Source organism: Martes martes (genome assembly GCF_963455335.1).
Source record: "Martes martes genome assembly, chromosome: 9".
Lineage (NCBI taxonomy): Eukaryota > Metazoa > Chordata > Mammalia > Carnivora > Mustelidae > Martes > Martes martes.
The window spans coordinates 99,138,782-99,165,168 of NC_137896.1; the positions used below are offsets into that span (position 1 = coordinate 99,138,782).

Consider the following 26,387-nt stretch of genomic DNA (forward strand, 5'->3'; position numbering starts at 1 on the left):
ATGCTTTCAGAGTTCACCTACATTGCAGCATGTGTCGGAATTTCACTACCTTTTATAACTGAATGATCCATTGTGTATATAAACCACATTTTGTTTATCTACTCATCTTTCAATGAATACGTGGGTTGTTTCTACCTTTTGGCTATTGTGAATACTGCCTTGAGTATCACATGTAAGTATAATGTTTGAGTCCTTGTGCTCAATTCTTTGGGATATACACCTGGGAGTGGAAATGCTGGGTCATATGATAATTCTGTGTTTTAACTTTCTGAGGAATTAGCAAACTTTTGCGCAGCGACCGCACCATTTTATATTTCAACCAGCAACGTGTGAGGGTCCAATTTCTCCACATCCTCACCAACACATGTTTTTCTGTTTTGTCTGTTGTTTATTATAGCTGTGTTGGTAGGTGTGAAGTGGGATCTCAGTGTGATTTTGATTTCTATTTACCTAATACCAGTGAAGCTGAGCATTTCTTCGTATGCTTATTAGACAGCTGTCCCAGAGTATGCTATTTGTTGAAAAGACTATTCTTTCCCCCAGTGAACTGTCTTAGGAAATCAGCTGACCATCAGTGTAGAGGCTTATTTCTGGACTTCGAATTTGATTCAGTTCATCTATATGTCTAAGCTAGTACCACACTGTCCTAATTACTGAAACTTGTCATAAATTTTAAAGTTGGGAAGTATTGGGGCACCCAGCCTGCTCAGTCAGTAGAACGTCTGACTCTTGATCTCAGGGTTAAAAGTTCAAGACCCACACGGAGGATAGAGCTTACTTTAAAAAAGAAAAAAAACCATAAAAGACTCAATCTCAAAAAACAGACTGAGGGTTGCTGGGGGGAGGGGGGACGGGAGAGGGTGGTGGGGAAATGGACATTGGGGAGGGTATGTGCTATGATGAGTGCTGTGAAATGTGTAAACCTGGTGATTCACAGACCTGTACCCCTGGGGATAAAAATACATTATATGTTTATTAAAATAAAAAAATTTAAAAAAAGAAAAAAGAAAAAAAAAGTTAAAAAAAATAAAATTTGACAAGGATGTGTCCTCCAACTTTGCTCTTTTCCAAGCCTGTTTGGGCTATCCTAGGTCTCTTGCATTTCCATATAAACTTTAGAATCAGCTTGCCAATTTCTGTAAAGAAGTCAGCTGAGATCTTAATAGGGAGTGTGTTGGTAGATCGATTTGGGGAACATAGCCATCTTAACAAAATTAAGTTTTCCAACCCATGAATATGGGATGCTTTCCATTTATGTAGGTCTTTAGTTTTTTTCAATAATGTTTTATGGTTTTCAGAGAATAAGTTTTGGACTTCCTTTTTTTTTTTTTTTTTAAGATCTTGTTTTATTTATTTGACAGAGAAAGAGCCAGAGCAGAGGGAATGGCAGAGGGAGAGGGATAAGTTGGCTCCCCACTGAGCAGGGCCCCTGGGATCATGACCTGAGCCAAAGGCAGACGCTCAACTATCTGAGCCACCCAGGTGCCCCTGCACTTCTTCTCTTCTTTCTTCTTTCTTCTTCTTCTTCTTCTTCTTTTCTTCTTTCTTCTTTTCTTCTTCTTCTTCTTCTTCTTCTTCTTCTAACATTATTTTATTTTTTTCTCCTTTTTTTTTTTTGATCTATTTGACACAGAGAGAGAGAGAGACATCACAAGTAGGCAGAGAGGCAGGCAGAGATAGAGAGGGAAGCAGGCTCCCCTCTGAGCAGAGAGCCCAATGCGGGGCTCAATCCCAGGACCCTGAGATCATGACCCGAGCCGAAGGCAAAGGCTTAACCCACTGAGCCACCCAGGCGTCCCATCTCTTTTTTTTTTTTTTTTTTTTTACTGTAAACTCTATGCCCAATATGGGGCTTGAACTCACAACCCCGAGATCAAGAGCTGCATTCCGTACTGACTGAGCCAGTCAGGTGCCACTACCTCTTTTGTTCTTTTTGATAGTAAATGGAATTGTTTCTTAAACAATGTCCATTTTTAGGTTGTGTATTGAAAATGTATAGAAATACAATTGATTTTTGTATATTGGTCTCACATCTTATAACCTTGCTGAACTTGTGTCTTATTAAGTAGGCTCATGTCCAACATGGGGCTTGAACTCACGACCCTGAGATCAAGAGCTGCATGCTCTACTAGCTGAGCCAGTCATGTGCCCCACTGCTGAACTTGTTTTAATAAATTTTTAGAAAATCCTCAGGATTTTTATATGCAAGATCACACCATTTGTAAACATAGTTTTACTTCTTTCTTTCCAATCTGGATACTTTCTATTTCACTTTCTTGCCAAATTGTTCTGGCTACATCCAGTACAGAATAGAAGTGGTAAGAGTAGACATCACTCTTCCTTATCTTAGAGGGTGATTTCAAGTCCTTTACCACTAAGTATAATGTTAGTTGTGAGATTTTTGTATGATGCCCTCTTTCAGGTTGAGAAAGCTCCCTTATTTCCTAGTTTAAGTGTTTTTATCATGCAGGGGTGCAAGGAAAATTTAAGATTTACTAAAAATCCCTGCTACCACTCCCTTAAACCAAAATGGGTGTGAGTTAGGGGTTTGTGATGCATCTGCCTTCTCTAATCCTATTCCAGTTAGAAGCTCTGCCGAAAGAAGAACCACACGATGAACTAGGTGCCAATTTGATTTGTGATGCCGAACATCAGCCAGACCTTCCGTGCCACTCATTGGTTATTATGATTGGCCTTTGTCAGCTCCTCTCCAAAGCCCCTCAACAACTACACATCACCATTCTCAAATCCCCAACTCAATCCCCACCTTCCCACTCTTGAAGACTGCCCTGCCTCTTAGAATATCAAGAAAATTGAGGCCAGCTGAAATGCTCCATTTTGATCCCCCACATCCCCACCTAAATTTCCACTCACCCTCTAATCCTTTTTAACTGCCTTTCCACGGGTCTCAAAGTCAACCTGTGGTTCAATCCAAAGTCAACAGCTCTGCTGCACCCTAGACCCAACCCTTCATCTCTGGCCTTGTTCATTTCTGTACCTTGTAATCTTGGTCACTTTGTCTAATGAGCTCTTCCCCTCAGTCAACAAAAAAGTTCAATTCTCTTATATAACTTGAAACCCTCTGTTTCACATGCAAACTTCCAGAAAAGGGTAGTTACTATTTACCTTCCATTCACTACTTAACCCATTGCAAACAGGCTTTGCCCTCAACACTCTACTGAAATATCTAACTCCTTATCTTACTTCACCTCTGTGCTGTATTTTATTCTGTTGATTTCACTTTCCTCATAGAAACACTCAGTTCTATGATAACTGAAAGCCCTCAAAGAATGTTGAGTAAAGAAACAGTGGAAAACGAGACCATAGTGTACCAGAAGACAAGTGACATGACTAGTTGTAGCACTAAAACTACAAAGAGGACCTGTAAGGTAAGAATTGTATGGTTCTGTAACTTGCTTTATTTTCAGTTAATAATCTATCATATGCACACACAGACACCCATAAAAAGGGGGAAAATCAACAAAATAATCATGACAATAGCTCTGGACTACAAGATATTTTTATTTTCTTACCTTGGCTTATCTTTATTTTAAAAATTTTTATATAATGAACATATGATAATAACTTTGGGGAGTCTTAATTATATGCTAGATACTAGGTTAAATACTCCATATGAATTACCTAATTCTCAGTACTTTTATTCCCATTTCATAATGACGAAATTAATACTTAACACAGGTGAATTGCCCAAGGTCATGTAAACCACTTCCCTTCAACCTCACCTGGGAAATACCTACACTCTGGTCTTCAACTCGAAGGTCCCTGTCTCATTAGAGCTCACAGTTTCTGCACCTTGTTTTCTTGGCATTTCTTAGAATGTGCACTCACACACAAACAAACATTCACACACACCACAATTGTATAAAGATTTGGTTAATATTTGTGTTCCCCACTAGATTGCATTCTCCATTAAGTGAGGACCTATCATTTTAAAAACCAATCTACAAAGCATCTAACCTGGCCAATGATTACAAAATATCTCAAGCAGCAATTAATGTATAAACTAACAGTACTTTAAACAGTGGGATACAAAACTATTTACCCAATGATACCAATTTGGAGGAAAATGAATATGCATATAAAAACAGAACAAAAAAATACACCCATTAAGACAGAGGGAAAGTAAGTATTCTTATTTGTTTAAAAACAAAACACTAGATGGGGCAGGCACCTGGGTGGCTAAGTTGGTTAAGTGTCTGCCTTCAGCTCAGGTCATGATCCCAGAGTCCTGGGATCCATCCCCAGGCTGGGCTCCTTGCTCAGCCCAGAGTCTGCTTGTCCCTCTCCCTCTGCCCTGCTGGTGCTCTGTGTGTGCCTTTCTCTCAAATAAATAAGTAAAATCTTAAAAAAAGAAAAAGAAAAAGAAACCTAGAAAACAAATGAAACACTACATAGAAACACAATACACTAAGTGGTAATCTGTAGCATGGTAGGGATCAAGAATTTTGATGTATACCTTAAAAAAAAAAATCTCATTTTGATTTCTGAACCACTAGAATGTATTACCAAATCAAAAATATTAGAATGTCTGCAAGACAGAAAATACACTAAAACTTTGTGATTATCCCGTAAGAGTGGGATAAAGATTTTTCCTACTTCTATAAATACGTTCACTAAATCTTCTACAGTGAACATGAATAACTTTCATGACAAGAAAAAGGACGTACTTTTTAGAAAAGATCTTTGGGGACCTCGGAGGGCAGTCCCCATGGGAATGGGATGGCTCCCACTACAAAGGTGACGGGATGAGTTTCTGTTTCCGGACGGGAGAGACCTGGGCGCAAAACGTTTGTGAGCTACGAGCAAAGAACCGAGAGAAAGGGAGAAGTTAAAAACGTGAGCCGAGGATGGAGCCGAGGCGCCGGGTCCCAGCGACGTCAGTCCCGTGGGGCCATCTGCCGGCCAGGGAGCTCTGGCTCTGCCAAGATTGTCTCGGAAGTACAAGAGAAAAAAAAAGGAAAGGGGGAGTGACGTTTGCGGCGGCGGCTAGGCAGCGAAGAAATCTGGAGAAGAAACAGACTGCAGGACCGCCGCACGGACGGACGAACATAGACAAAACGGAAGCGAGAGACCGGAAACACCAACCAGTCCGGCCCTCCCCTACCTCTCCACTCCCCCTCACCGGGGTTGCGGCGGAAAGACGCACGAAGGAAGGGGCGGAGCTAAGAATACTAAGACTGTGCGGACGGATCTCGCGAGAGCAGTAGAGGGCGGAAGCACAGCCTGTGCAGGATGCGGTTCCTGGTTGCGTTGGTCCTGCTGAGCGTCGCAGCGGCGGGTAAGACCCCCCCCCGTACCCCCAGTAATCCAACTGCCACCCCCAGACCCACCACCCTCACCGCGGGTCTTCCCTGCCATAGCCACCCCTCCGCTTGCCATCACCCGCCTGCCCGTTTGATTGTTGCCTCAGTCTCTTCTAGCTCTGAAACCAACTGGTTTCTCTATTTCAGTTTCCCTACCACTAGAAAAGCCCGAAAAGTTAAAGCCACGGGCCACGGGCGAGGCTCCTGATAAGCAGGACCTCCAGCCGCAGGCCGCGGAAAACGACCCTAACAAGGAGAAGCCCGAGTTGCAGTCCACAGGAGAGGACCCTAAGAAGGAAAAGTCCGAGCCTCAGTCCGCGGGAGAGGACCCTAACAAGAAGAAGCCCCAGACGCAGTCCGCGGAAGAGGACCCTAAGAAGGAAAAGCCCGAGCCTCAGTCCGCGGGAGAGGACCCTAACAAGAAGCAGCCCCAGACGCAGTCCACGGGAGAGGACCCTAAGAAGGAAAAGCCCGAGCCTCAGTCCACGGGAGAGGACCCTAACAAGAAGCAGCCCCAGACGCAGTCCACAGGAGAGGACCCTAAGAAGGAAAAGTCCGAGCCTCAGTCCGCGGGAGAGGACCCTAACAAGAAGAAGCCCCAGACGCAGTCCGCGGAAGAGGACCCTAAGAAGGAAAAGCCCGAGCCTCAGTCCGCAGGAGAGGACCCTAACAAGAAGCAGCCCCAGACGCAGTCCACGGGAGAGGACCCTAAGAAGGAAAAGCCCGAGCCTCAGTCCACGGGAGAGGACCCTAACAAGAAGCAGCCTCAGACGCAGTCCACGGGAGAGGACCCTAAGAAGGAAAAGCCCGAGCCTCAGTCCACGGGAAACGACTCTGACAAGGAAAAGCACCAGACGCAGTCCACGGGAGAGGACCCTAAGAAGGAAAAGCCCGAGCCTCAGTCCACGGGAAACGACTCTGACAAGGAAAAGCACCAGACGCAGTCCACGGGAGAGGACCCTAAGAAGGAAAAGCCCGAGCCTCAGTCCACGGGAGAGGACCCTAATAAGAAGCAGCCCCAGACACAGTCCACAGGAGAGGACCCTAAGAAGGAAAAGCCTGAGCCGCAGTCCACAGGAGACGACCCTAACAAGAAGCCCCAGACGCAGTCCACGGGAGAGGACCCTAACAAGGAGAAGCCCCAGACACAGACAGGAGATGGCCTTAAAGAGGAGAAGCCTGAGCCACAGTCCAAGGGAGACAGCCCTGACAGGGAGAAGTCTGAGCCACAGTCCAAAGGAGACAGCCCTGATAAACTGGTCTCTAATCCATCCTCTGCTAACAAGGAGCCTACCAAGCTTGACCTAAACATACCAGCTGGCAAAGATACCTCTCTGCATGCTTTTAGAAGTGAATCCGGGGAGAGAGAATTACTAAACTCTGACTCCACTTCTCCACAGCAGGAGAAAGATGGCAAGTCTTCAGAGCTTACAGATGTGGAGGCCAAGAAGGCTGAGGAAGGGGATACAGAACCTGAGAATTCACCACCCGAAGGAGAGAAAGAAACGCCTGGCCTTGCCTCCAGTGAGAACCATGAAGGGACACTTTTAGATTCCGTGAGTAGGGAGAATGATGACCTTTTTAAGGACAATCTTGGAAGTGCTAGTGCAGAGAGCAGCCACTTCTTTGCCTATCTGGTGACTGCAGCCATTCTTGTTGCTGTGCTCTATATTGCCTATCACAACAAACGGAAGGTAAGTCAAGAATTGCCTTAAGAAGAGGAATGGGATTTCCTCCATCCTGAAAACTTGGTGTGTGCGCCAATATCTATCACTCATCAGCCTGTGAGCCCTGGGGGTTTTAAGACAAACTGCAGTTTTTCCTGAGATTCTGTTAGGGCTTTTACTCTCATTTTATAGATCATGTTCTTTCATGTCAGATTCCTTTGAGTACCCTCTGCTGCTGTACTAGGTGCCAAGTGAGGACCTTATGATCTGACCTTAATTGGGGTCTCCTCCCGTAATCATAAACTTAGATCGTTTACTGCCTCAGAGAACCTGAGTACCTGACAGTCTGTAAGTAGAGTACTTACCTTCTTCCTATTTCCACTCTGAAGATGGTGCATCGTTTCTGGTTTCCTTTCCCGAGCTTTTATCTTCCATCTGCAGTGGCAGAAAGAGTAGTTACCTAGTCTTTGACAGCCACAGCAGAGAGCCCGGGACTATCTTCTACAATCAGTTGAGTTTCTGATTAGAAGAATGGTCGGAAATTGCATGGTTACACTCGTCTTCTACTGTGATAGCAGGGTTTGGTGTGGAGTAATATCTGTTGTTTAGCAACCACTCTGATGACGAAATGACAGCATTTCTCATTGAGTCCTAAGAACTCAGTAGTTTCTATAGCCACGAAATTGGGGAGTTCAGTTCATGATGTCAGTTTGCTTGTGGCCGTGAGGAATGAGGAAAGACGTTTAATAAGTATGGTGTGTTCCTTAGGCTACATCCAAATGCTCATCAGACAGAAACCTCAGATGTGAAAATGGTAAGGTTAAAATGAAACAAGGAGAAAAAATACATTTGCAGATAAGAAATAATTATTGCTTGTGGGGAAAAAGGAATGTCTTATCCTAGAGCTGTCTGGGGCACAGTTGGCAGATCTTTGTGCTTTTGAGTAAATCATACAGACTCCCACAAGCTAAAGCCCAGAACAGTCTTCCTTCACCTGTCATTTCCTATTTGGCAGTATAAAAGATTCTGATGTAACTGGAGGCCCTGTCCTCCTGAAAACTTATAATTTAAAGAGGCCTCTTTGTGGTTGTATTGCTCTTTCACTGTCAGGGTCATTAACAAATGTTCTACCAGGTGGTGACCTCTGATTTTAGAGACTGAAATATGCCATTGTAGAGTCACCTGTTAATTTCTTTTTCCTTTCCCCAGATTATTGCTTTTGTCCTAGAAGGAAAAAGATCTAAAGTCACTCGGCGCCCAAAGGCCAGTGATTACCAGCGTTTGGACCAGAAGGTAAGGAAGGGAGCCCCAGGCATGTGGGAGGCATATGCAGCCTCAGTTAGGCCCAGCAGTGCACTTGGCGTTTGACATGGAGGCAGCAGCTGATTCTGGGGTGCTGCCGCCATTGCCCCTCCCTTTGCAGACCACAGAGCAGAGACATCCATTATATACATGTCTGCAACATCAGAGCTAGATATGTTTTACATCAGCTTCCTCCCTCTTATGTTGTACATCAGCTCCCTCCCTCGACAGATGAGGAAAGTCAGGCCCAGAAACATGATTTTTTCCCCCCAAAGTTCATATTGCAAGTTTGTGGCAAAATTAAGACCTGATGGCAAGTCTGTAGACACCTGTCCTGTGCTTTTTGCACTGAATCAGCACTTCGCAGATTTTAACCACCTTGGAAATTGTGATGAGAAAGCAAAATCCGAATTCTTACCTATTCGGTGGAAACTATGTTTCTACATTTCTAGGAGTTTCTAGGTGATGCCAAATGCTGGGGAACCATGCATTAAGTAGCAAAGCATTAGACTACACTCCCTGAATACAAATGAGTCCGGAAACATAAAGGCCTGCAACTCCCCAGATCAGCCCTACTAAGCACTGTGCACTAGGTTTCCTGAGTGTGGCCATCCCAGGCCTGTCAGAAAACAGGCTTCCTTCCGCCTTCCTTCCTTCCGCCCCACAATGCAGGAGCTGAGCAATACTCTCCCCAGAGGCAGCCTGTCTGGGAGCAGGATACTCCCACTGCCTTTTGCTGCCCGCACTCACCCTTCCTTTCCCCTTTTGTGTAGGGACAGTCAGGACATTGGTAAAAAGTGGTTGGTGGTCTGACTTCCTAAAGGGAACACAGTTCACATGTATAGCTCATACCAGTGCCAGAATAAGCCACTCAGCTCAGAACACCTTTGCTAACTAGCCTAGTAGGTCATCTTCACAATTTAGCCCTGGCCTAGTACTGTTCCAGATAATTGACTTTAAGAATTTATTTCCCTTTCATTTTTTTCTAATTAAAAAAAATGCACATGTAAACAATTCAGAACAACACAGAATGGCACAAAGCAGAAGCCAGGATTCCCATATTCCTTCCACCAAATGTGCATCTTTCTGGTATATGTTTGATTTCAAACTGACTTCTAAGATTTTATTTATTTGAGAGAGCATGAGCAGGGGGAAGGGGACAGAAGGAGAGGGAGAAGCAAGCTTCCCATTGAGCAGGGAGTCTGATGCTGGACTTAGTCCCAGGGCCCTGTGATCATGACCTGAGCCAAAGGCAGATGTTTAACTGACTGAGCCACCCAGGTTCCCCAATAAGATCTTTTCCCCCCTAAAATCATAGGTATATTCCCTCTGGAAAGAGATTAATGTTACCAATGAATTGTGTTGCTCTTGTTTCAGATTTGATTTTTCCATTCTTGAGAACTTTGTCCTCCCTGCTGATTTGTTTTTAAATGGAGAGAAATGAAGAAAAAAGTACTGAGACCTAAGAGACACCCCCTCGTCTAGGATTTGGTGGCAAGTCTGGGCTGGCAGAAGCAAGGAGATTGCTTTGATTTTGCACCTGCACTTTGGTGATCTTGTACTCCTGTGTCCCCATTATCTCTGCTCATGTCTTCCATCCTTTCCTCCTCTGAGTGTGAGTAGAGGGAGCATGTGGGAATCCAACTGTGACCAAAGGGAGAGATCAGCCCCAGGCAGGCTATTGCTGCCAACTGCCTTCCCTTGGGTCTTGGCCATTTAGTAGTTATTCCTCGAAAATAGCATTGTGCCCACTACTATCTTTGTAGACCTAGGAAAACTCTCTGCAGGATGAGATGCTCTGTACCAAGGCCTCTCACTTTGGGGGGTTGTGCCCTTTACAAAAGATGAAGAGGTGAATGCTGACGGGCAAAGGGCGACTTTAACACATAACTCTCTTCAGAGGCTCCAGCAGCAAACTAAAACAGCTTTTAAAAAGTGCTTTATTGCCTGTTTAGTCCAACCTGTCTAGAGTAAGTTCTTCACATTTTTCCAATATTTTCATATTAAGACAAAGTCAACTTCCGTTTGGTTGTACTGACTGAACTTGGGGATTCTGGGAGTAAGGCTGTAAAGCCATGGTTCCCATTATAGATTTTTAAAAACACAGTTATGATTATTGAAATGCTTTGTTCTTCTATACTCACAATTGTAACAAACTTTTTAAAATAGGGTAAGCTCAGGCTTCTCATAAGATATGCAGGAGGGTTTTGGTTTTGATCTGCATTATTTCAAAGGGCTTTTATGAAAGGTTTCCCATAAACTCTGCTTTGCCTTTGTTGCCTAAACTAGACAAAACAGACTTGTAATCAGAAACTAACTGTACTCTCTTTTACCTTAATCTAGTTAATGGTTCTCTGATCGATATGAAATGCCAAGGGTAATTAGTAAAATTTCTCCTTCCAGCCCATGTCAGACATTACTAAAATTTAAGAAATTCAGGGGTAACTGAGGTAGTGTCTTGGATCCTGCTGTGGTTTGAAGTTTTCCTTAAATCTGCTCTAGTTGTGCTACCCTATAATAGCCTAGAGAGAGTTGTTTCTGCAGAGAAAAAATGGAAATCGAATAGCTGATCTCAGGGAAATACAAAGAATGTGGAAAGTGATGGCAATAGGATGAATTCTGTGCTGTTGAGGAAGCCGGTCTGCAGAAGGGACCAGCCTGTTGTCACATTATCTTGCACCTTGCTTAAAACAGAGCATGGCTTTGACTTGAGATTTATGGAGATAAGGAAGGAATGAATGCTCTCGCATCATTCTCTGTGCCTGTGCACCAACCTTAAAATGCTTTCTTCTCTCTAGGGAATCTTCTGTCAGGTTCTCTTAGCATTCCATAAAACCTTGGTTCCCCCTGTCTACCTCTCGTGGCTTAGAGATGCAAGCTCTTATGACTCTGGTGTTCAGGACTGTGTAGATCTGCACCCTCTCCAGGTCAAAGGCTCCTCTGGGCAGGTCCATCTAGGCTTCTGTGCCTTTTTGTTCTTGCTGTGTCCTCCATTCCCTGGCTTCCCCTGGCTCTTCTTCGGTTAGGGTGCACTCCCTTCTATTCTTCTTCTTGTCTCCCCCAACTCTTCCTCCAGGGCCCAGCTCAGGTTTTTCCACGCACCTTCCTCACTGCCCCCACTACAGAGGATTGGCTCTTTCCATTCTACTCTAATAACTCTTAATAATGCCAGTCATAAATTTTGCAACTCCAGCAAAAAAGGGCAGACATTATCTGATGTCTCTATCTGGTCTCTTCCCCAAAAAACTAAGCTGCTTGCAGGAGTGCCTGTGGCACCGTCTGCATATCTGCCTACAGGATAGTGATGTTCCCTGGTATTTCAGTTCAGTGTCTCCTTGCAAAGGAGACATTTTCTTTGTTTAGGACATATGAATGTAACTTAAGGTCTCACACAGCTCTTCCTGGCTACTGGTTGCTGCCCCTTTTTGATGGATTTTATTTGTAAGGAGGGGAACAGAAAGGTTGGTTTCAGGAACCAAGAGGGTTGGCACCAAGTGGATGCAAAATAAGTATTCTGTGGAGTCCACATAGTTCCATTTTTTGAGCATCCAAGAAGTATTGTTTCTTGTGCTAAAAGAGTACGATCGAATTTAAGTTTCACTTTAGAAATTACACTGAAGGAACTCTCTCACCCCGGTGGAAAACTTGTTTCCGCAGGAGTTGTCCTTCTGAAGATGAACTCTTGGAAGCATGTTTTTCTAGGGATGATGTGGAGGAGGATGAACTGGCTAAGGCAGGTCTTTCAAGCCATTGAGGGGAGGGGAGGCACATGGAGCCATGAGAGGCACCCCTATCCAGACAGCTATGTGCTTGCTTTCCTGCCCCAGCTTTTGGTTGTAGGGTGATTTCTATGAGGAGGAATCTATGCTTTAGTCATGGATGTCAATAGACGGTTTGTTTTCCTGCTATAGATTACTGAGTGGAATTAAAGAATCCACTTCTGGACTCAGGGGGAGTGAAGGCCCGTCTATGTAGAAAGGCTGTAACAACTCGGAAAGACCGGACAACTAGCTATATAAATGCTGACATTTCTTTTCCCGTGATGGCTTTTAATGAAACATTTGGTGATAGAATTATAAACCTCTTTAATTCCCCTGCTGGTGATTCTCATTTTTTCCCTCTACTTCATGTCATTTAAATCAAAAAAAGGAAGCCTGCTCCTTGTTTTTACAGGGTAACTTGATATATAATGCTGTTATGTATACGTGATGAAAGCTAGCACGCTTTGCACATGTTCTGAATCATTTGAACAGGGAGGAGAGTGTTTTAGACACCAGACACCAGACCTTTTTAGTTCTGCCAGCTGTTTTCTTAAAACTCTTGCTGGGAAGGTTGTCTTTGACACGGCCTTGCTTAAGGAAGAATCCTGGGAAGAGATTTTTCAAGGTTTCATTTAACTGTTCATCCAGAGAAAGACTGAATCTTAGCTCAGCTAGTCCCACAAGTAAACGTGTGAATTTCCTAAATGCCCCTGTTGAGAAACTCCTCTGTAATGGTGTTAGGTCTGAGCTGTGTAGTTTCAAGCTGCCAAAAAGCCAGCCTCCTCACACTCGTAGATACTCCTTTAGTTCAGAATTTTCTCATGTTAAATAAATGACTGAAGTTGTTTCCCTTTTTTGTTTACCTGATTAGTACAGTGCCACTGTTTTTGCAATGTTTTATATTTTCAGTTTTAACTTAACTGTATAATTACTTTTATTTTTTTAAAAGCTTATTTGGTCTAATGATAAGTATTTTTCAGTACATAATGTTTTACTGAGCTCCTCTGAATGCCATTTCAATGTAGCTTTGTATCATTGCACAGAAACCAAAATAAACTTCAAATATTAAAGCTACAAAATCATTAAATTTATTAAAATGGTAGTAAAATTGACAGAAATAAGGCCTAATATAAGTGAAAGGTAATTTTTTTTTTTAAGCCTTGTTAACCTTCCTATCTAATCCCCACGTGTGTACCAGTAAACAGGAACACCATCCCAGGCCTTTGCACACATTTTGTAGCTTTCCACATTCTGATCCTGACTGATTTCCAGCCACACTGCTCCCTACCAGGCAGCCCATGTTCTGGGTCTAGGAGGTAGCTGGCTAATGTGTCTTACAGTTACTTCTGTGATTGTCCTCTGCTATACCCTTGGCGGGAATGCTCTTTCAGCCTGCTTCAATCCCGGTGAAGTCATCTTTCCAGTCCTGTGCCTGCTAATGTTACCCTTTGCTGTGGACTTTTGGAAGATAAACCTTGAGGCTCAGGTACTGAGCTCCATGAACATATCTTGGTACAGACCCAATGAAGACCCAGTGTCACCTTGGAAGTAAGACGAACCTAGGGCCTGTTGTGTATGAATTGGATATGCTAACATATACCTTGCTGGCGAATGTCTTTACCCCCACACCCACACCAAGCCCATCATAGGCATTTCCTCGACCCTCTGAAAGAGCCACTGGAACCAACAAAAATGGGGTCTTTGGGCCTCTGAACCTATTCAACTACAACCAAAACCATGCCCAGGTTTGGACAAAAGCCTCCTCAGGCACCCTTTACCCTCAGCTGTGTGGAGCTCCTGCAGCACAGTGTGGAGATTGGGAGAGGAGAAGCCTCGGGACAGCTGACCCAAGCTGCTCAGCTGGCCTACGCTTTTGAAGGTTCTGTCCACCTGACCAAAAGAATACTTGACTCTTGACAGCTCCGAGCTGGGAGGTATGGGAGTGTGGTATGCAAAGCACCACTTGACAAGACGGGCTCTGCAAGGCACTGGCCCACCCACACCAGGTGTTTCAGCAGGGACAACATGTTGGAGGTATGCGAGCTCATCATCAGCCAGCTGGAAGAGCCGCAGCTTGAGAACTGTGATCTAAGGACTGTGACCTGTGTGTCAGACCTCTAGTCAGAAATCAAAACAAATTAGAGTGCTTTATGTGAGGAAGAAACAGGACAGGAGGACATTATGGCTAATTAAGGGCTGAGCCATAGCGCCTATGGGACTCCTCAGACCCACTGCTTACAGAACTAATGCTGCTTCTTCTGTGCCTGGATCCTTGAGTGAAGCTTCTTAAGGTCTAAGTACAAGTTCCGCTTCAGGACGGCACTGCAGCACAGCAGAGCCCCTTGCAAGGCCCCCATCATCCCACAGGTGAAGATATCCTGGCCTAGGGGACAAGAGCAGAGGCCCATGAGCACCTTCCCACAAGGGGGATGGGGAGCAAGGGCTCTCATGGTCATCCCTCCCAGCTAGGCCACCCCAGGTCCACAGCCTGCTGGGGCAGCCCATCCCCGTGTGGAAGGCTGTAGGGGACAGTAGGACCGAAGGACAGAACAGAGTACCTGGAATGACAGGGACGCCCAGGGTCTCAGGCCCTGGAGAAATGGGGCAGTCCACGTACCTGTCAGGTAGAGGTTGGGAATGGGGGTTTGGGCCCTCATGGAAGCTATCACGTGAGGATGTAGGCGGTCCAGGTCATGGTCTGCCCCGTAGCAGGCACCCCGGGGAGCAGCCAGATAGAACTGGTAGGTCAGTGGGGACCCTCCGGCCACACTGTCCACCTGAAGAGACAAAAAAGGCAGCCAAGAGGTGGGATCGGGGCCTAGTAAGGTCCTCCCTCCTCCCTTTTCTGCTCTCCCTGACGGAGCTGTCTGTCGGCGTGGGTTCCCTTCCCTTCCCCAAGCTTGGCTGTCTCCGGGCTTTACGGCCCTCCCCAAAAGAAAAAGCAGAATTGTCACCAATTTGTTGCCACAAGCACACAGTCTACCATCCTACCTTCCCCTCCAGCTGTGGGAACAGCCTCATAACAACCGACAGGGAGGCTTCAACAAAGGAGTTTTTGAGGGTCTCGTAGTCGCTGCTCCGCTGTCCCTTTGCTTCCTCCCGCCATTCTTCAAACCACTCGTAGCAGGTGGGCATCAGCACGATCATCGTGGACCGGTCTGGGGACAGAGCCGGGCTTACTAACCCCAGGCCCCTTCCCTGTTCCAGCCCCCACCCCCACCCCCAGGACCCAAAGCCCCACCTGGGAACCGGTCCTCCCAGGTGGGATCCTTGGCTGACGAGGAAGCGATGAAGAAGATGGGCACGTGTGCCGCAGCCTTTTCCCTGGGCGCCGAGAGGTAGTGCTCCATTCTGCAGGGGAGGAGCATGGCTGCCAATCCCCAGGCCTCGCTCACTGCCACTGGCACTGCCCGGAGGGTATGTCACCCCCAAGGACACCCCTCCTCCCCAGGGACGAAGCTGAGGCTTAGTCCACATCCTGCTGTGGATTCTCCCAGCATGAAGGGAGAAAGCAAGAGCCCTGTGGACCATGGGGCCCTGCCGATCCCCTCTCCCCCCATGTGCACACACGCCTTACGCCTTGTCGTGGTCTGTGTCGAAGCAGACAAAGTAGTTGGTGGACTGTAGCCCTAAGTCCTCCTTGGTGCCTCGCAGGCTGATGAAAACAAAGAAGGCACCCAAGCCAGGCCGCACCATCTCCAGCTGCTGCTTCACACCTGCCAGAGTGTCAGGGCTGCGTGACCTGGGGCTGTGGTGGCCACTTCCTGCCCTGACCTGCTGCCGCCAGCCTAGCACCTGGGCCATTTTCACAGCTGTTACTTCAACACTGACTTGGCGAGGGGAGGGAGCTGCTCTTCCGTCTCCTGCCTCTAAACCCCAGGCTCCCACTCTTCTGCCTTCTCCCATCTCTGCTCAAAGCACCCCTAGAAGCCCGGGAGGCTCAGCTTCCCTAAGCTGGCCCAGGGTCGCAGGACAGTCTTGGGCTCACTGCCTCCAGCCTCCCCCTAATGGCTTTAAGTCCATGAGCGGACTACTGGCTCCACACTATACAGACCACACATATGCACACCACTTTGTTACCAGCCTTGATTTCCGTATTACACTTAATACAAGCCATCTAATGAATGACTATGCATAATTCCCCATGATCCCTACAGGCAGTACAAGACCTCAACATGGTAAGCGATGCACGTGAACAAATGCGAACAGCATTACTGACACCTAATGTTTAGAATTCAGGTAGGGGAGGAGGGAAGAGCACCCTGGAGGAGGGTGACAGACTTCTGAGGGCCATCTGCTGTCCCCTGGACCTAAGCAGCTGGGCTTCCCCACCTCTCAACAAATGACCCCAGACCAATTTTCTGGACGTGGCTCCCACAAAGTCTTATCCTTCGTTCCCATTCCCAGGACCATCACCTGCCTGAAGGGTAACTCGCCCACTGGCTGCTCTGCCTAATTTGTTGAACAAGTATTTGTTGAGGACGTAAAGTGTGCCAGGTCCTCTCCTAGGCCTTGGAGACACTACAGGCTATCAGATAAGATGCCTGTCTACTGGAAAAGCAACTGTTCCTGAAAGAAGTTGGCTTTCCCCATAGAGGCTACAAAGAACTGAGCGCTCTGTGTAGGGTGAGTATAGAAAAACAGGCCACTTCTTAGCCTATGGCATGCTAACGATGGCAGCAGGACTGTAGGTGCATGCTGACGGGGGAAGAGGAGCTCGGGCTTCCAGAACCACAGGAGGGCGCCCAGGGGTGCTCTGGAGCTGCAGGGGCACCGGTGGCCCGCATCCCAGCATCTAGGGCTGACCGCACTGCCAGCTCCCCCTTGGCAGGTGTAGTAGGGGTGGTCATGGGGAAGACGGGGGGCCGAGGGAATGAGACTGTCTAGGTCTTCAGAGGCCCTTAAGAATAGCAACCACCTCCAGCCAGACCCTCCTTTCCTTTTTCTTCAACTAGAAGGATGTGATCCAGGAACCACATACCTGGCAGAAAATAAGAGCCTAGAGTCCCAAGTCAGGCACACAAGGATGACATCAAGGCTCTTTTTTCCAAGCTAGCCTCAGCTTCCCTTACTGGTACTGTCAGACCCGTCTTCCCCATTCAGACAACTTCCCCTCCAAACCATCCCCAGGAACCTCCTCAAGGCTCAGCAGTGGAATTAAGAAAAGTGCTCCTATTTACACAGGCTCCCTCTGCCTGACCACCCCTCCTCCACACTTGACGGCAACTGGCACTGCCTGCCCCAGAGGCCACCCAGTTCTCGTCTCTGAGAGGGAGACAAACCCATGAGAGCAGCTGGAAACAAAGGAATCCCAGCACCTGGGGTGTGCTGAGTTAGGCATCCTCACTGCCACTGCCTGAAATGTCCTCAGACTGGATTCATCTGAGGCTGCATTTAACTCCCCACCCAACTGGGGCAATTGTTTTTTTTTGCCAGGCAGGCCTGGTGCCATTAGATAAGACACATAAAGCAGCAAATGTTGTAACTGTAACCAGATAGTGAAGGGAGAGCAACATGGTTACTGGGGAAGGAGGCATGAGAGAGAGGGGAGGATACAGGGACCCATCAGAGGACAGGGCCAGAGTTCAGAGTTCATGGGAGACAGCCAGGCAGCAAGTACCAAAGGCAAAGTCCGTCAGTACACAGAGCTCTGCCCAGCTGCCCTGCCACTGGCCGGTCTGCCTCAGCCCACTCAGCCCATGTGGTGTGAGGGAAGGGAGGCCTTTGCTGGCACAGATGCTGGCTGAGGCCCAGCTAAGTGAGGCCAAGAGATGAGAAGGCTGGATTTTGGGCATACACATCTCATGCCTCAGAGACCATCACGGCTGCCACCTGCCCTCTCCCCTGGAAGGAAACCCAGGACATCACTTTTCTACTGAACCCACTGTGTGGCCCACCTTCCCCGGCTCCTCCAGAGCAGCCACAGGCCCACCCTCTAGAGGAGAGAGCTCCTTCCCACTGCTCTCTGGGCTCCTCCATGCACCATTGAAGGCCATGGTTTCCACCCCAACCACATCTGGAGCTGTTCCTCACTCTCACCTCCCACCCCAGCCAGAGGCCTTTATCTAGAACTGTCTCTTACCCTCCTGGACTATAGATCCCCTCCCCACCAGCTGGCCTCCTGCCCTCAGAGCATACCAGTAGCTTCTAGTTACGTGACATTCTAAAGTCCATTTCAAAGTCATAACATCTCACACAACTCTGGCTCGGCTACTGTTCCCTGTAGGCTGGCTGCTCTCCTGTCCCTTTCCTTTTGTCTGGAAGCTCCACATTCCTTAGTCCAGAGGGGGCCAAGAGCCAGTCAAACACACCAGTGTTCTCATCTCAACTTGGCTACTTTCACGTGGGTGGCCTCAGGAAGTCACTTCACCTCACTTTTCCACATCCTGCATAAACATTAGGATGATGACATCTCTCTCCCAGGTGGCAATGAGGATCATGTGCAATGACAAAGGGACTTACCAAGACTCACACAGACTTATCAAGGGAAGGCTCACCCATAGCTATGCCTACTGACCCCTCACCCCTAAAATCAGGCTTCTCGATTTTTGGACACAGTCTATCAGAAGAGATGATCACATTGAGTGTTATTTCTGTCTGGGTCCCAGATTTCAAGCACAAGCCCAGAGCTCAAGGGACAGAAGAAAGCCAGAAGGGTACTCCACCTGCAGCCTCAGGCCCAATAAGGAGCTGGTTCCTGAAAGAGGCAAAAAATATAACCTTGGGTCCCAAATAAAACACACAACAGCTGGGCGCCTGGGTGGTTCAGTGGGTTGAGTCTCAACCTTGGGCCCGGGTCATGATCTCAGGGTCCTGGAATCCAGTCCCGCATCAGGCTCTCTTCTCAGCGGGGAGCCTGCTTCCTCCTCTCTCTCTGCCTGCCTCTCTACCTACTTGTGATTTCTCTGTGTCAAATAAATAAAAATCTTAAAAAAAATTTTTTTTTAATTAAAAAAAACCACACACACACAACAGTTACAGCAAGACCTTCTTCTCCATGCCGGCCTTAGCTTCCCTTACTGATACTGTCAGACTAGGCTTTCCCATTCAAAATAAGTGAGAAATTAAGGAAAAAAGTAGGATTCATACCACAAACTTAGTGAAAATCCAAGAAATGTTCCTTTAGGATGTTACCCACCATCACCAACTGTGAGAGAGACGATTTAAGATCTGGAGAAGCTAGAAATGGGCAATCTGGAATGGAGCCTTGAAAGAGGAGAGGGCAAAGTGGGTGAGGTTATAGGGGAGAGAGGGTAAATATGCCAAGAATGGAATGAGAGAGAGGGACCAAGGGCTCTTTGGGGGGTGACACAATACGAGACAAGCTGCTTCCCAACCCCTATGCACAGAGGCCATGCTGGGAACAGATGCTGGAGACGGCATCCTCATGCTCACCTGTTCCGCTCAAGGACAGTCACAGGGCAGTCAGGAGGAGCAGGAGCACCAGCTGGGCTGGGCAGGCTAGCCCCAGAGGGGTGCTGCTGGGAGCTCGGAAGAGCAACACAGCCCAGTCTTTACCTGGCAGGCAGCGGGCGTTCTCAGGCAGCAGGTACTTATAGGTATTGAAGAGTCCTGCGTTGGAGATCACGATGGGGCAGCAGATATTCACCAGCTCCTGACCCTTCTTCACAGTGACGCCTACAGGCACAAGAGCTTGGCTGAGGTTCTGTGCACTCCAAGAAAGGTCCAGATCTTGCACAGATCTCTCCCAGCCTACACTGCGTGTTCTCAGACCTGGGCATCCAGCCCACCTAGAGCCAGGTAGGCAGGCTCCGGGCCAAACTGCAAAGTGAGTACATCTTTGCCTAGCCCAAGTCGCTCCTGCCCTTACCTTCCCTGGCTCTCTCCCCTATGTAGGTGCCCTTTTCTTTAGCCAAACCCAACAACCTCCACACTGACCCCAACAAAGCTCATGGGCTGAAGTCCTTCCACTGGAATCCCTGGCCCTTCTTCACTGCTACCAGAGTTCTATCTCCAAAATACTCTGAAAACCTCTGGTGTCACCACAGCCTCTGTAAGATAAACTCCAAAGTCTTCTACCGGCCTTCCAAGGTCTGGGTCCTTCTATGTCTCCAGTCCCATCCCTGGCCGTACTCACTAACCTATTGGGGGCAGCATATGAAGCAGCTGATATTCAACCATGTTTGACCTATAAAAATGGCAGTTTCTGGGGCACCTGGGTGGCTTAGTTGGTTAAGCATCTGTTGGATCTTGATTTCAGGGTTGTGAGTTCGAACCCCACGTTGGGCTCAACTTTGGGCATGGAGCCTACTTAAAAAAAAAAAAAAGGCAGCTTCTTAGGGTTCAAGCTACTACTTCCAGACGCTTAAAAATACTCACCTCTTTCATACATCTGTACTTTTGCACATGCTGTTCCCCTTGCCTGGAATAACATCCCAAAACCTCAGGCTAGCTTCTTCTCACCCTTTACGAGCTGGCTCAGGCACCGCTCCCCTCCTTCCTCCATCCTCAGTATGTGTCTCTATCTGACACTTTAAATTATGTCTCAGTGATCTCCCCTATGAGGCTGGAAACTTCTTGAGTTACAGATTTTCTTTATACCCATCTTATGTTTTTATCTCCATCTTTTACCACCTTGTACCTGAAAAATACAAGTAATATTCTGAACTAAATCTAATTAAACCCATCAACCCACCTTGCTTCATGAACCTCTTTTGGCTGGAAGAAGAACTTGCTCTGGACATCAGAGAAAATCTCACACAGCTGACAGCCACCTCTTCTTTATCCTGGCAATTCCTGGTCTCTTCTACACATGCGTTCCCAGAGACTGCTCATGGCTTTTTCTCCCTTGATGTGTGTGTGTGTGTGTGTGTGTGTGTGTGTGCGTGTGCATGCACGCGTGCACTGGGCCATCCACTCCCCTACTCCTCCTTGCAAGATTCCTCTGGTGAGTTCACTGTCACATCAGCCCTGTTCTCTCAGGCGTCTCTTTGTCTCCTTCCCTGATGCTTCTTCAGGCAGCCCCTAGTCAGGGATGGCCTGTTCTTTCTCTGAGTCCTTCCCTGCATACACCCTCCCCTCACAGAATTCATCCACAGTGCAATTTTGACTCTCTGTGCAGGTAGCAGGAACAACCTGAGCCAGGCTAACGAGATTCTTGGCTCCACCTGCCATTTACAGACCGAGGCCAGGGCATCTGGCTGGCCTCCACACTGCCCTTTGGAGTGCGCATGTTACTTATTCATTCCGTCACTGAATAGACACCTGTTGAGCCTCCATTATGTGCTAAGATCTACAAAGATTACAGAGATACAGCCCCTATATTCAAGGAGGTTATGGATTACCAAATAACTATTTTACCTGTTGAATAAATGATTAAATACTGTCCTTTGGGGGAACAGTCAATCCTTTATTCTTCCTGCCTCCTTTTTTCACCTCTAGACTAATCCCTCTCCCTAAGCCCCTGCTCTGGGCAGTTTCAGCCTTGAACTCCCCGTGCGATCAGCTCTTCTCCACCTTGTGACCACAGTTTCGATTCTTTCAGGACCCCAGTCCTGTCCCACCCTAGCCCGGAGACCGGGAAGCAGGATGCAGGGCTCTCACCACAGGCTTTCCCAGCTGAGTCCAGCAACACGCTCTGCACAGTGGCATGGGTCAGGACAGCGCCCCCAGCCTGCTGAATCACAGGGATGGTGTGGAAAGCGATCTCACTGGTACCCCCTCGGGGATAAAAAGCTCCTCCTATGTAGTGGTTAACCACCAGAGCATGCATGGAAAAGGCACTGTGGCTGGGGGTCACACCTACAGAAGCAAGAAGGGGTGATGAGGTGAGAGCCGGCGGCAGCACCATTTAGAAAGGAACACAGTTTCCTGTCAAAAATCACACAGCCTGAGTCAACCCATCCCAGGATCCAAACGATCCCCAGGGTTAGGGCAGTCAGAGGGCCTGTTTCCATCCAAACATAGGGCACCTGACAGATCCTGGGGCTGGTGGGAATGTCCTCCCTGCAAAGTGCCATGTTGCCAAGATGAGGGAGGACATTGTCGGTTGGAAAGGAAAACCATCCAGGGCACGGATGACGGAAACTTTTACCAGGGAGTCCAGAAGGTAGGTGGCCAGACTTGTCATCCGGAAGCTCCAGAGGGCCTTGGGTATATACTGCTCCATCTCAGTTAGTCAAGCAGGCTCAGGAAGAAAGACTGAGAGCCAAGAGGGCAGCACCTCCTCCTCCAGGAGCTGCCCAGGACCCAAGGCTAGTACCCACCGTAAGTGGGGAAGATATAGCTCAGCACCGCCCGGAGCTCCGGGGAAGCGGGCAGCTGCCGCAGGACGTCAGCCAGGCTCTGGGTGGACGCACGAAAGAATGGAAAGAAACGGGTGAGCGGCCCACACTTGCTGAGGAGCTGAGCTAAGCGCAAGGGGAGCATCTTCAACCAGACGGCATGGATGGTTCCACGGGACACCACCTGAGGGAAAACATGAGCCCCGAGAACAGGTCCCATCTCTAGAACACTGTCAGGAAATCGCCATTCCAATAGCCAGCACCAGCCCCCAAGCAGGGCCCAGCACCACTTAGACCTGGCTGAACTTGGGTTTTTAAAATTCTGTCCTCTGTGAATTGTTCCCATTCCACATTCAGATAAGACCTTCTCTGCTTTTCAGTTTTCTGACCAAATTCCTTTTGAAAAATCCCATCTCATCTCAGAGGAAGTAAAAAAGCCTGTGAGCTGACCAAGTAGAAGCTAGCCTTGTCAAAAAGGAGACCAGGGTGTCCCCCAGAGGCCAGAGTGAGAGTGGCAGCCGCCGAGCCCAGGGTCTGGAGACCGGACCCAGCTGGGCACCGAGGCCAACTAGGGATGGTGGCTGAGTTCAGGGCACACTTGACTGCTCCTCCCTTCTTGCCAGGGAGTCACTCCACTCATGAAGAAGGTCAGCCTTGTCAGGAATAAACAGGGGTCCTCAGCATGGCCATGTTACCTTAACCAGCTTTACATATTTGTCAATGGCAGCTTCTTCCTGGGGAAACTTCTCCTTGAGGCCCTGAATGTAAGCTTTCTTCCCACTGTACATGGGGAACTCCTTTCGGCCATTGGGCCCTTCTAGTACCATGATGTCAAAGGGAGAGGACAAGGCAGCCCAGTCCAGCTGCCCCTCCGTGATCTGGTCCAAGATCAAACGGCAAATCCCATCCTCTTGCATGGACCCAACATAATGGATTCCTATTGGGAGACAGAAAAAAAAAGGTGTCATAGAGATAAGGGGACTGACCCCTGGAAAGGTGGATAAGAGAGCAAGGTGAAAGGGGTAGTCCTGCCTGGCTGAATCTCTCACCCAGAGGGTGCCACCGACCCTTTCTGTGGGGAGGAGTTGCAACAGAAACCACCAAATCTCTGCCCAGTTCCATACCCAGTGGTTATGGCTATCGGGCAAAGTGGTGTTTCCGAAACAACAGAGAAGTCCAGGATCCTCCCACAATGGCTTCCCCCCAGCCTCCTGAAGACAGAGCCATGCTCCTAGCCCCTTCCCACGTAAACCTTACCTGTGTCAAACTCAACACCTTTCTGTCCGAAAGTATGACAGCAGCCTCCGGCCTTGCTGTGTTGTTCCAGCACCAGAACTCGCTTGCCAGCTTTGGCCAGAATCGCAGCTGCAGCCAGGCCCCCAAAGCCACTGCCAATCACCACTGCATCCAGATTCTCTGGCACTTGGCTGGCTGAGAAAGCTACCACAGAGGGAAGAGACAGAGGGTGAGCTTCTCAGGCAGGGGCAGCACGAGAGCAAAGAGATGGAAACCAAGGAAGACTCCACTAGCTTATACAATGCAAGTGAACTCTAGAGAGTTCGGCATGGAGCGGCTGACTGAAATAACTCTACCCGTTCACCTGCGAAATTCTCAGGGACCAGCCAGGCGGATTAAAGACAGTGATTTGGTTTGAGTTGAATTGATGTAACCAAAACCCATATGTACCTGGGGGTTCTCCCTACTATCCCTAAAGAAAGTAGGTATCAGTAAACCACAACACAAACAAAACCAGAAAGCTGACAGTAATACAGGCTGAGAAACTTCAGTGCAGATAGAGAGCTGGGAAAGAAAGAAAACAAGGAGATGGGGGAGAGAGGAGAGTGTTGTGGGCAGGCTGCTGGCTCATGGAACTGTCCATTCACAAGTTAGTTATCTTTGGAAAATACAGTGTCGGCACCAGTGGAGCAGCCTGGTCCTATGAGGATTCTTCATGATCCCGAAGCAGAGGCTTGAGCAGGACAGAGCTGAGAAATCATAGCAGCACCCCCTTAATATCGGAGAAGTCTAGAGGCAGAACTAAGGGGCCACATAAGATCTGTTCTTTAAAGATCACTCCTGAAGAACTGAGATTTGAAATTTTTCAAACTGCACAAGAGCTTGGAAAACTTGGACGCCTGGGTGGCTCAGTGGGTTAAGCCTCTGCCTTCGGCTCAGGTCACGATGCCAGGGTCCTGGGATCGAGCCCCACATCGGGCTCTCTGCTCAGCAGGGAGCCTGCTTCCTCCTCCTCCTCTCTCTCTCTCTCTCTGCCTGCCTCTCTGCCTACTTATGATCTCTCTCTGTCAAATAAATAAATAAAATCTTTTAAAAAAAGAACTTGGAAAACTTTTCAAACATTTTTAGAGAAACAAGCACATTTTATATCACAACCCAGGTTATAAATAAGTATATAATATAAATACCTGAAACAGGAGTTTCACAATACAACACTTCCCAGAACTATGTATGATGACTCTGACAGTTTCTGTTCTACCACATTTTGAAATCCAAACCGCAAAACTGAATTCATGACCCACTGATAGATGACAACCTGGTGTGAAAAAGTTACACTAGCTACCTCATTTTTATTTTATTTTTATTTTATTTTTAAGATTTTATTTATTTATTTTTCAGAGAGAGAGTACACACAAACAGGCAGAGAGGCAGGCAGAGGCAGCGAGAGAAGCAGGCTTCCCGCCGAGCAAGGAGCCCGACGTGGGACTCGATCCCAGGACCCTGGGATCATGACCTGAGCCGAAGGCAGCGACTTAACCAACCGAGCCACCCAGGCTTCCCAGCTACCTCATTTTTAGACCAACCCAAGATTAGCGGAGTGACTTGCAAATGGTTATGCAGTAAATTAATGACAGAGTCCAAGCTAAAACCCTGATCTTGGAAGTTCAGACTAACAGTCTTTCCACTTAAAAGAGTATTGTGACCGCCTGTATCACAAGATGTGTCACACAGAATTCTAAAATTTACAAGTGGGAGGAACCTTGGAGATCAAAGAGGAGATCTTTTTTTTTTTTTTTTTTTTTTTAAGCAGAACTCCTTCTTTAAAGGTTTTGAGGAACCCCAAAATATGTCCTAAAGATGAGAGTGGAGATACTCTGGTTGACCAATGAGCAGCTCTGAGCTTGAGGCATCCTGTTGAGGTTCTCCCAAAGTTTTAAAACCAAAGTTCGACCATATAATTTGGGAGGAGGCATAACCAGTCAAATCACTTGATGGGCAAAATACAATTTCCCACACAGGTTGTAAGAAACGTGCAGCTCCTCCACGCCTCTGAACCATGGGGGTAGTGTAAGTGAAAAAAGTTAAGGTCCTATAAACCAAATGGGGGGAAGGTCTCTTGTCTATCCTGCAGGTCGTGGACCTGTTCTTGGGTATACCATGACCTTGGGATGCTGAGACCAGACCGCGCCCATGGGGCCACTAAGGCCCGGGGCCTGCCAGGGCTAAGGCTCCCAGCGGTAGCAGATACTAAGGCGGGGCGCTTCCCCAAGCAAGGAAGCCCTCCTAACGCTTTACATTTGGGGAAACTGAGGCCCAGGTAGACAGCGGCTTGCCCTGTCGGAATGGGAATGCAAGCCACCCAAGTGCAGCCCTGGAGCCTAGGGTCCCTTCCCGCTGACCTCGCTTGAGAACCTTCTTCCTGGCCTCCTTGTCGGTCACCAGCGGCGCGGGGGGACGCCTGACGTCCTCGGAGAAGGGGTTCGGGGAGCTGCCTGTGGACAGGCGCAGGTGCCCTTTGTGGAAGACCGCCAGCAGCAGCAGGGCCAGCAGGGCCAGCAGGGCCAGCAGGGCCAGCAGCAGCAGCGAAAGCCACATGGCGCCGCTGGGGTCCGAGGACGGGGTCCGCGGCCACCGCACCTAGCCTCTGCGTCCAGGACTCTGCCGCGCCTTTATATCCTTCCGGGCTGGGCGGGGAGTCGAGGATTGGGAGGAGACGGAGGCAGCCTCGACCACTGATACGCCAGACCTTGCTGGCCGGGAGCTTTGAGTCCGGCGCAGACTGACCCTCCCCGCGGCTCGTAAGGCGCTTGCCGTGCCAAGCGTAGAGAGGAGGCGCGGCGACGCGATGCGCAC

General features: G+C 48.1%; 2 protein-coding genes across 2 annotated transcripts; one reads left to right on the forward strand and one right to left on the reverse strand.

Annotated features, from left to right (window-relative positions):
- The first annotated feature begins 5,179 nt into the window (after window positions 1–5,179).
- Window positions 5,180–13,133, forward strand: TGOLN2 (trans-golgi network protein 2). The gene is made up of 4 exons (XM_080812925.1): window positions 5,180–5,299; window positions 5,472–7,018; window positions 8,201–8,284; window positions 9,671–13,133. Exons 1-4 carry the CDS (start codon window positions 5,254–5,256, stop codon window positions 9,674–9,676), a joined length of 1,683 nt encoding a protein of 560 aa, XP_080669051.1. The 5' UTR covers window positions 5,180–5,253; the 3' UTR covers window positions 9,677–13,133.
- RETSAT (retinol saturase) lies at window positions 13,120–26,315 on the reverse strand. The gene is made up of 11 exons (XM_080812924.1): window positions 25,934–26,315; window positions 23,556–23,738; window positions 22,994–23,235; window positions 22,281–22,482; window positions 21,619–21,816; window positions 19,573–19,692; window positions 15,632–15,770; window positions 15,296–15,405; window positions 15,046–15,212; window positions 14,672–14,831; window positions 13,120–14,437 (listed from the first exon to the last, which is right to left on the reverse strand). The coding sequence occupies exons 1-11, from the start codon at window positions 26,127–26,129 to the stop codon at window positions 14,298–14,300; spliced, it is 1,857 nt and encodes a 618-aa protein (XP_080669050.1). The 5' UTR covers window positions 26,130–26,315; the 3' UTR covers window positions 13,120–14,297.
- Window positions 26,316–26,387: the final 72 nt, after the last annotated feature.